Source organism: Brassica oleracea, chromosome C1, assembly GCF_000695525.1.
Source record: "Brassica oleracea var. oleracea cultivar TO1000 chromosome C1, BOL, whole genome shotgun sequence".
Taxonomy (NCBI): domain Eukaryota; kingdom Viridiplantae; phylum Streptophyta; class Magnoliopsida; order Brassicales; family Brassicaceae; genus Brassica; species Brassica oleracea.
The window spans coordinates 18027932-18038251 of NC_027748.1; the positions used below are offsets into that span (position 1 = coordinate 18027932).

General features: G+C 39.1%; 2 protein-coding genes across 4 annotated transcripts; both read right to left on the reverse strand.

Moving 5' to 3' along the window:
* Positions 1–1481: 1481 nt before the first annotated feature.
* On the reverse strand, positions 1482–4519 carry LOC106310657 (probably inactive leucine-rich repeat receptor-like protein kinase IMK2). The gene is made up of 2 exons (XM_013747887.1): positions 2311–4519; positions 1482–2212 (listed from the first exon to the last, which is right to left on the reverse strand). The coding sequence occupies exons 1-2, from the start codon at positions 4094–4096 to the stop codon at positions 1593–1595; spliced, it is 2406 nt and encodes an 801-aa protein (XP_013603341.1). The 5' UTR covers positions 4097–4519; the 3' UTR covers positions 1482–1592.
* A 929-nt stretch (positions 4520–5448) lies between these two features.
* On the reverse strand, positions 5449–9883 carry LOC106311778. Of its 3 annotated transcripts, none has more exons than XM_013749064.1 (10): positions 9710–9883; positions 9155–9406; positions 8794–8979; positions 8549–8641; positions 8120–8302; positions 7933–8041; positions 7661–7846; positions 6382–7367; positions 5953–6317; positions 5449–5862 (listed from the first exon to the last, which is right to left on the reverse strand). In XM_013749064.1, the coding sequence occupies exons 2-10, from the start codon at positions 9374–9376 to the stop codon at positions 5802–5804; spliced, it is 2391 nt and encodes a 796-aa protein (XP_013604518.1). In that variant the 5' UTR covers positions 9377–9406; positions 9710–9883; the 3' UTR covers positions 5449–5801. The 3 variants fall into 3 exon arrangements, with proteins under 3 accessions (XP_013604518.1, XP_013604524.1, XP_013604533.1); XM_013749070.1 differs by having other exon boundaries at positions 9155–9403; positions 9710–9867; XM_013749079.1 differs by lacking the exon at positions 5449–5862 and having other exon boundaries at positions 6142–6306; positions 9710–9877.
* Between the last annotated feature and the right edge of the window lie 437 nt (positions 9884–10320).

Sequence of the window (10320 nt, forward strand, 5' to 3'; positions counted from 1 at the left end):
GTGAATTATATGAACTTGTGGGGTGAATAGGCAAAAATAATTTCCAAAAAAAAAATGGAGGTTAGCTTTGTGTTTGACTTTGAGTTCTAGGTCAATTTTGCAAAAAACCCAATTTTATAAGCTTTCTACGTAAAAAATAAAATGTATTAGTACAAGTCTTTAAGATACCGTAAAATATCATATGGGTCCGTATGTATCACATTTATTAACTAATGTATAAAATAAAATTATACAAATGATCTCATTAAACAAAGAAAATTAGTAAATCTATTTGAATACACAAAAATCAGTTAAGAAAAAAGAAAACCAAACAAAGAGAAACTGTACTGGAGGCAAATAAGAATTTGATATGAGGCAAAAACTATTTTATTCTATAATATGTACTAAACTAAAAAAAAAATCCTGGATGCAACTGCCTACCTCGACGTACGTGCTTCTGCCACTATCTAATGACAAAGATAACATCATCCAAAATATTTGAAAAACACTTCACTTTGATAAAAAAAAAGTGTCATGGTTTTTTTTGGTAAAAAAGGTGTCATTGTTATTTTCTTAAACATGGTGTTTCTGTTGTCATTTTCTCTAATTACTCTTAACATGTTGCAGAAGAACATCATGATCTAGATAGCTTTCAAAGGTGTAGTGGCTCAACAGAAGAGCCAAGGATCTCATAAGAATGTGAGAAAACATCGGTTGTCCTTCACCAGCTTCACAAGAACAAGAAGCTGACCAGAATCCAAATGAAGAAAGTGACCACAATCCAAACGAAGAAGATGATGAACAAGAAACCAACAACACCGAGCCTCCATGTAGTGGGTGGGTGTTTTGTTTCACACCTGATTAAAGTTGTTCGACCCATTATTTATCAGTAATGGAAGTTCCTGCTATTTCAGATTATTTGATTAATATAGAGAGGTGATTGAAATGTTTCAGTGTAATTTGCAAAATATCTTTTTTTGTGTGTTTATAATCTCTTAGTATCTTCCAGTATTTTTGTAAGTAACTTAATAAATGCATAATAACAAATTAGCAACACATAAATAAAAAATCGGGCAAATTTCCAAAATAGCACATTTCTAAGTTTATATCACAAAATAGCACTCAAAAACTAAAATGACCAAAATAGCACCTTTCTAAGTTTATCCTTTGAAAATTTTAATTTTTTTATTTTTCAAAATTTGAAATCTTATCCCCAAAACTTCATTTCTAACTCTAAACCCTAAACCCTAAACTCTAAACCCTAAACCCTAAATCCTAAACCTCGTCCTTTAACTCTAAACCCTAAGTTTGTGACTTTTGATAATACATTAAATGCTATTTTTGTGACTTTTGACCTTGAATGCTAGTTTGAAAACATGAACTTGATTTAGTGCTATTTTTGTCATTTTCTCTAAAAAATCACGGAAATTGAGTCAATTAAAAAAAAAATTTGTTGTATTACTTCATCCAAAAAATAGATATCACCGTATTATACCAGTACATTACTAACACAACAAACTTCAAATCATGTTGTATAAACAAATTAAATGAATAATCAAAGAATAATTTCATCATATAATAAAGAGAGTATGTTTATTTTGTATATATTATTATTATATGTCTTCCTCTTCTTTAGCTCCATCACTGCCGGATCCAATCGTCGTCGTCTCCGTCTCCGGCCTGATCTCCTCCAACTGATTGACCACCTGAATCGCTTCTGGCCTCGCCGCAGGCGACGGGTCAACACAGTGTAAAGCCAATTTCAACGTATTGAGAAGCTCGTCACCAACGGTTTGGGTCTCCCTCATAAGCTCAAGATCGAACACTTCATTGGTCCACTCCTCCTTCACGATCGACGCCACCCACTGAGGCAAATCCATCCCGCTCGTCGGCTCTCCTGGAGATTTCCCCGTCAAGAGCTCAAGTATGATGATCCCTAAGCTGTACACGTCCGTCTTCGTGCTCGCGTTCTTGATTTTCGAGAACTCCGGCGCTCTGTATCCGAGAGTTCCGGCGGTTGCGATCACGTTGGTGGCGGCGGCGGCTGTCATGAGGCGGGAGAGGCCGTAGTCGGCGATGTGTGCGTTGGTCTTCTCGTCGAGGAGGATGTTGCTGGCCGTGAGATTCTCGTGGATCATGTTCTCGTTCTTGTGAAGGTGAGCTAAGCCGCGGCTGATTCCTTTCGCTATCTTCATCCTCGTTTGCCATGGAATTAGGGTTTCTGGTCCTCGTGCTGTTGATTTTCAATTCCCAAATTCAAAATCAGAAAAAAAAATTCCCAAAATCCAATCAAAGTTAGGTTTTTTTTTTTTTTTATGTTGTTGTGCTTACCGTGAAGAAACGCAGAGAGAGAGCCTTTAGACATGTAATCGAAGACGAGGAGCTTCTCTCCTTTAGGTCCTAAGTAGTAAGCTCTTAGTGCAAGCAGATTCGTGTGTCGAATCTTGCCTAAAGCTGTGACCTCTGCTTCGAACTCTTTGACCCCTTTGGTTGTTTTCTCTCTCAGCCGTTTCACAGCGACCTCGTTTCCGTCTTCCAATGTTGCCTTGTATGCTGTGCCGTAAGTGCTTTTCCCCATGATCTCAGCCGTTGCACAGAGGAGGTCGTCGGCAGTGAACACAAACGGACCATCGAAATGGACCAGCTTTCCTCCCATCTCACCTCCTGCTGATGCTGCCGCAGTTGCGGTTGCTGTCTTCTCGGTGATCTTGTCCTTGCCGTCTTTTTGTTTCAAGGCTGCACGTTTCTTGATCAGACAGCAGAGTAATATGCAGCACAAGAGAAGGAGAACGGCTAGAAGAGCTCCTATGGCGATTAGGACTATATCTTTGACCGAGAGTTTTCTGTGGTGTTTTCTTGGTTCTTGTGGTGAGGTAGGTGAAAGGGTGGGAGGATGATGAGGTTTAGGAGAAGGGCAGGGAGACGCCGAACTGTAGCCACAGAGCTGAATGTTGCCCACGAAAGAGCTTGAGTTGAACTTTCTGGAGAGAACAGGCGGGACAGGACCAGAGAGCGTGTTGAAGGAGACGTTGAATGAAGAAAGATTCGCCAGGTTGGCTAGGGAGGGAGGGATTAGACCGGTGAAGTTGTTTTCAGACAGATCAAGTTGTCTGATTCCAGATATGTTCCCGATTCTCTCTGGGATGGGACCATTGATCTTGTTTCTCTTGAGGTTAAGCACTGTCAGGTTGTGCAGTCTATCGATGCCATCTGGGATGGTTCCGTTGATTGAGTTGTAAGACAAATCAAGGCTCTGAAGGTGTAGAAGAGCTCCACATTCCTTGGGAAAGGAACCAAAGAGCTGGTTATGGCTTAAAGAAACCTCTTCGAGCAAACTCTGCTTGCAGAGGGACAACGGAACAGGTCCAGAGAAGAGATTGTGGTCTAGGTTCAGCTTTTTAAGAGGGTGAGAGCCATTAACCGAAAAGTCGGGTATGGAACCAGAGAGGTTGTTATGCCCAAGGTCAAGAAAAGTGAGGGTGTATGATCTGGCTACTGTAACCGGAAGGGGACCGGAGAGTAAATTGAAGCTGAGATTGAGCCTATAGAGCCTGGTGGACTCAGCAAGACTAGCCGGGATGATTCCAGATAACTGATTATTGCTAAGATCAAGATTTTGGAGAAGAGGGCAGTTTCCAAGTGAAGCTGGGACTGAACCAGAGAGACGGTTGTTGAAGAGATAGACTCCATGCAGGTTCTTGAGATAGCCAAGGGAACGGGGAACCGAACCGGCGAGGACGTTGTCGTGGAGGCTAAGTTTTCTGAGATTCTGAAGCTGTCCGATCTTCTCCGAGATAGTGCCACCGAGTCCTTTCCATGGGAGCTGAATGGCTACCACTTGGCCTCGAAGGCATTTGATTCCAGCCCAGCCGCCGGAGCAAACACTGGTGGTGGAAGAGTCGTTCCAGCTTCTAAGAACTCCGGTGAAGTCGATGAGTTCGTGTTTGATTGCTTGGAGCGCCTGATAGTTCCCCTGAGTCACCACGATCCCATCCCAGGAGTGACCACCACCTGCAACAGCTTGAGCAGACAAGAGTAAGAGACACAAGAAGATACTCGTGCAAAAAGTGAAACAAATTTCATAAATCCGAAATGGGTTTTTGTGAAGCTGATTCATTTCAAAACTATCGAAGTAAAAAAAAAAGAAGGAAAAAATGAAAACAAAGAAGAAGAAGGATGAAGAAGAGCAGCAGAGTTATAGTTCTTTGTTGTGTTCTTCTTTTCGTTTGTTTTTGGATGACAGCAAAGAATGAGAGTTAGAGAGAGAAGTTTGATTATTAGTGAGAGAGGGAAAGGAATTTGTGAGTGACTGAGGTGTTGAGGCCAAGAGTAATTATGGTGAGAGTGGAGGAAGAAGAAGACAAAGACATAAGTTTTGTTTATGTTTATTGTAACGGCTAGTTTTACTTCTTCGGCAAACAAAAAAACGGGAAGCGAGAAAAACATGACCAACGGCTATAAAGCCATTTCGACCGTTTAATCTTTAATGATTTAATTAAAATGTCTCGACAGTCGTTGGATTGTACAGAGATTGTGACCGTGGGGGTCGTCCTAATAATAATTGTTCCAAACTCGCTAATCTATAATTCTATTTTTATGTTCAGACAACAACAAACTAAAAAGATTCTATCCTATGACTCGGTCAAAAGTTTGACGGCCACATCAGCCCTACCAGCAATAGTAAACACATATGTGTATACACGGTAACATTCCAAAATCCGTGGCCCAATTCAAGCCCAACTCTATCGGCTTGAAATTTCGGTGATTCGGAATAAGATGTCAAATTGGATTTTCCGGAGTATATCCAGTTGATTTGTTCGAGTGAAAGGTTTCTGGTTGTATAGTAAAAGATTAAGGACTCTTCTTGCCAGATAATAGATGGAAGAAACATCTTATGTGACCAAGGATCATGGTTGCTTGGTCCACAATTAATCTGGCTAAATACGCCGCTTCGGTGATCATGCAAACTCATAGTTGGAATCAAACCGTTTGCAAGTAGGAGAACCAACCTAGTGTTCAAGAACAATCCCAGAAATGAGAAGCAAATCTGATAGGGACATGAGTAGAAAGTGAATAACAAAAGGGAAGCTCCTATATCTCCAAAAACAATTCTAAGGTTTTAAAAACCTATGGCCATGCTTTGGATTAATTATCGACGTTGAATCGGATTTGAACATAAAAAAAAAGAATCAAGAATCAAATTTTTTTTTGAGCTCCTCCCTCTTTGTTGAATAATTGTGTTACAAGTCAAACGAGATGGATTAAAGTTAAAATGGTCTCTGCTTAACCGATGATTGCATTATGCATAACTTGAAAGTCTCTTTTTACATTAATTTACTCGAGAATAATGGTCAGATCGACTAACTCCGCCAAATGTAAACACATTTTGCTCAACTTTTTATTTACCAAATATAACACAGTTTACACCCAAAAATTTAATACAATCTATATCCTCATCACTGAGAAGAATAAATCAACTCGGAAGGCATCAAGGTGAAAAAACATGAGTTATGACAATAAAACAGGGAACGTTGAAAAACAGATCCTATAATACACTCACAAACCTGTCCAAGTATAAAATACAAAGCTCTTCAAAGGTTTTGTCCACGGAGTTTGAGACTTCGATGATAAAGTTACATAGATAAATTCTACAGCAAAAATAACATACAAGAAGGAAAGAAAAAACACAGCCCAAAACAAACAAGTTCCATATATATTTTTCTTCTGTGGGAGAGACCGTAGGAGATAAAACAAGTTAGAAAAGCTATACTTGTTCCTATAACGATCTAAAGAGCATGTGTTTTTGCGGGATCAGATCAGAGCTACAAGGGAGGGAACTCGTGATCATCCGCCAAATAGTATGGCTGCGAAGGTGGTGTTCCCCTAAATATACATATACCCACAATGAATTAGACACAATGAAGTGGATTTGATGAATAGCCAAATAAAGTTGAGGGTAATAAGAGATTGTACCGATCTTCCTCCGTGGAGGAGGGTATAGATGTTGGGCGATGTGACTGATTATAATAACCTTCAACGCTCAGGTCACTCTGACTACTGCCCTCGGGAGGGGAGCGTAGCTCAGCTTCCGTAGATCTAAAATCTGGAGCCATCTCATGTTGATGATTTACAGACCCATTGGCATCAGAGAAGCTTTCAAACGAATCAACTTGACTCATATCACTAGAACCATTTGCTTGGTTGGAATGATGTTGATGATGAAGCTGTTGACGACGATGGTCTGAGTGAAAATGTGCCATGTTACGGCCATTGTTACGTGGCGACCTAGTTTGGCTTGAGTTTCTTCTTGGAGGGAACGGTCTATCTCTGTAAAAGTTCTGCACAAAAGAGACATTAAGAAGCGTTTAAAATAGATGATAGTGAGGAAGCATAAGTAATTACCGCATTGGGAAAGTATGTCCCAGTTCCTCGTGGCTTAGGCAATTCCTCGATACCAAAATTAGCATTTGGAATCATCTGAGGGTTCATATGAAAGAAAACTTGTCTCGGAACAACTCCGTTAACGTTTACTGGTCCGGGGGCATTCCGACCAAATGGCAATGCGTGTCGAACTACTTCCCATGAATTGTTGTTCGGAAGTCCATGAGGAGATAGTGGAGACAGAGGACCGTTTTGGACATAATCATACCACCAACGCCCGTACCGTAAACTGTTAAGCTGGCTCTCATGATCTCCTGTGAGGTCAGACAACAAACTTGGGGTGTCTGAAACAGAATGACCAGAGTATTGAAGATGCATATCCTCTTGTATCACAGCTACTGGATCCATGAGTGACGTGTTATGCACTGAACCTTCATGACCAACATGGTCGTTCACGTTCTCATTACTATGCACCCTTTTGGAAAAATTCCCCACCCCTTTTCCATTTAATACTTCACAATTTCTGATGTGATGATGTTTACCATTCAAAGGAGAGACACTTTCCATAGCATCTTCGGAAATTTCAAGCTTTTGAAAGCTCACACTAGCCAACTCTTCTTTTGCATCTCCAGAAGGGGTTGTTTCAACATGTAATCCGCTTACATCAAGCCTAGGTTCTGTACTCAATACATTGGCTCCTCCTGCACACAACAAGTCTTCCTGGTCATGTCTACCATTTCCAGCTGCAGCAGCAGCACCAGATGAACTAGAAGATTCCGATTCATAAGCCATTTGACCATCTTGGAAATGGTTGGCAGTTGAAACATGTGACCTATTGAACCTTACGTAGGGAACAACATCAGGCCTCTGGCCACTTCCATGTCGGTGTAGCATGTTTGAGAAGAACTTACGAAGCTCAAAACTTATGTCTTCTTCTGACTGCAAAAATATTTGCCCAAGCTTCCGAGCACCATATGTGAATGCACTTCGTATGCGATAGAAATTACCTGCGTAAGAGAAAGTAGTAACCATCCACGTTACAATTTTACCAAAACAGGGTATTCTAGATCATAAACTCCACCGACAGAACATACTAAGTTTAACGATTTAAATCAAGTTTATACAGTTCCTTTGCTGGTCAATAAGACATGGCAGAATATCAAAACCTTAATTTTAGCTTCACTTAAAATCTCGGCTCCCTAATCAAATATTTAAGGGAAACCAGTATAATATAACAAACTCTTGATAAGGAAAACAAAAAAATCTTGTGTTGGTTGGAGAAAAAGAATTAGTGGTAAACCTTTGCTAACGCTGCGGCCAAGATTATTATTTTCCTTAAGTGGATCAATTATATTGAGATGCCTCACTGGAAACACACGTGGGTTTGTCTCAAATCCTCTTGAAGGTGCAGAGTACAACTCCAAACATTCCTTGAGGAACTCACTGGTCAGCAGTAGATCTTTCCCGCCATTTTCTGGAGTCTCAACTACAATAAAAAAAAAAGAAAGAAATGCAGACACTGAAATTAAAAAATAATAATCTCAGTTTATATAAACTTGTGGAAATGCTTACCAACGATTTCTGGTAGTGACAGTGAGGAAAGGATGACTGGACCACTCAGGCTAATGCAATAGTTATCCCAGTCAAACTTGCTGAAGTAGTCCAAAAATTTGTATAAAACCTATAGAAAACAAAAGCTTTTGTAAATCAAAGATGAGACTTTAACCATGATTCCTCTCTTCAAAATGTACATTCTTACAGCCAGTGGGCCATCCAACGATGAGTGGAAGAGATGGAAAATATATAAGACCAACGTCTCCAGAGCATATGTTGAGATCAATCCATGTAGAGCCCCAAGAATACGGCTCTCGTAGTAGCACCAAGCTTTGATGAGTATGATACTTTTCTTGAAGAGATGGTCCTTTCCAATGAGGTGATCGATCTGCGTAATCAAATCGTCAACGTCAATCTTTGCCTTCTACTATTGCATCCTATGAAAATGCTCTTTAAACATGTTATTACACGCATGTGACATTGCAAAAATTTAGAATATTTAAGAAAAACTATTGAGTTAACAGAAAACCATTCATGCAATTGATATATTGAATCATTAATATATATTTACCTTTAAAAAGGTTAGTTAAATTTGTTTGACGCAGCATGGTGATACTGAAGAGGGACATATTACCTTCTCGAGAAAGCACAAAGTACAAATCCCACCGAGCTGATTGAAAGAGATATCTACCACAATGTTCTGCACCAGACATTTAACAAGCTTAACCTGCAAACAAATAAGAAAGGCTTGCTACTTAAGAGATTACCAACAAACAAAAAAAGAAAAGATCAACATGCATAAACACTTAACTCACGACAGAAACTAGTTTATATTTTAAAATATAAATCATGAATAAGATAGAGAGTTGGTAAACGAACCTCAGCACGTATTAACTGGACATCCTTAATCATAAACTGTGCACCCACATTATGTTCCTCCCTCTCAAGTACAGTGAAAACTTGGTGGGCCAAATCTTCCTCGTGACACGGTCCACCAAAAGCTGTGAGATCAATATCTCCATCAGGAAGATACGTTTTCAATGGGACTGATCCAAAAGAATGTACCTGAAAACACACACACACACACACATACTAATTACGTTATACAAAGAGAGCCATCAACATAAGAATCACAAAACACAGTATACTACATGAATATTGATAAGAATCCACATGTCAATGCAAAGACAGAGGCCAATGTTATAACGATATTAACAGAAAAGGTTTTAAGAGAATGAACCTCACAACCAAGAGTCATACTGATTAGTCTTTGCATATAGTCAATTACATCTCTTCTTCGATCCTCAGACACAAGTGTTGGATGAACATGCTCTATAATTTCACGGGTAGCTTCCTCAACTCTGTTCCAGAACTCGGGCTGAACTGGGAGAGACCGAGGAGGCGGCTGAAATGAGGATGAAGTCTCTTCCAATACAGACCAATCATCAAGATCCGCCGCCATGAAAGAGTAGAACCAAAAAAAGAAAACCTGCTACAAAAATGTACCAAACACAAAAACTAATCATTACAGCATATGATCACTTAAACCCAACATCACAAAATAGACGAAACTCGAATAAACACCATGGTTTTTCTAAACTTGCATAGATAAAACCGCTACGAGTTCAAACACGAAATTAACAAATAATTTATGAAAAGTATGATTTGAAAATTCAATCCGATTTAACATAAGGATTCAGTTCAGATAAGCGTAAAGACAAAACTGATGATGGCAGTTTACTTAAGTTTTTTTTTTTGGCAAAAAAAAAAAAAGTTAACAAGGAGAGGCCACTACCGAAAAGAAGAGAAGAGAATCGCAGAATACGGAGAGTTGCCAAGCAGTACGAGAGCACACACAAGAAAAAAAAAGAAAGAAATCGAGGGATTTATATGTCCGGTGAAGATGAAGGCATCAAAACGAGATCTAGGGATTTATTGGTCTGATGAATGATGAACGCTTCGCAGAGAAAGAGGGCAGAATATTTTAATTTTAATTTTATTTCTTACTATTTCTTTGGGCTGGGCCTTTAAGCCTTTTTACTGTTGAATCCAGTTCAACTTTTTACCTATCAAATTATACACAACATGAGCAAATGAGGAGAGAACAGTGACAGTGAAACTATGTGTATAAGAACATACAACCCAAGTAAAAATTACAAAGTTCTTATAGAAATTGTAACTATCACCAAGTTAATAGCCCTATTCTATAACCCTAGAGTGCATATTATGACATGCATGCTTATTTGTTTTATTTTGAACTTAGAGTATCTCCAACTCATTGTACTTTTACTTTTGTAATAGTATTTATAAGCAAAATCTTTTCAATTTACCTCTATTTTTGCTTCTAAAATAGAAGTTGTTATATTTTCCCCTATATGTAAACGAAGATACATCATTCTTCTATAT

Bases quoted from the DNA above. Each gene is read 5' to 3' on its own strand.
- LOC106311778 (XM_013749064.1), bottom strand. From the start codon at position 9,376: ATGGCGGCGGATCTTGATGATTGGTCTGTATTGGAAGAGACTTCATCC. The intron at 8,042-8,119 runs GTAAGAATGTAC...TGTTTTCTATAG, and splicing joins CGTTGGATGGCCCACTGGCT to GTTTTATACAAATTTTTGGA. The intron at 7,368-7,660 runs GTTTACCACTAA...TCTCTTACGCAG, and splicing joins TGGCCGCAGCGTTAGCAAAG to GTAATTTCTATCGCATACGA.
- LOC106310657 (XM_013747887.1), bottom strand. From the start codon at position 4,096: ATGAATCAGCTTCACAAAAACCCATTTCGGATTTATGAAATTTGTTTC. The intron at 2,213-2,310 runs GTAAGCACAACA...GAAAATCAACAG, and splicing joins TCTCTCTGCGTTTCTTCACG to CACGAGGACCAGAAACCCTA.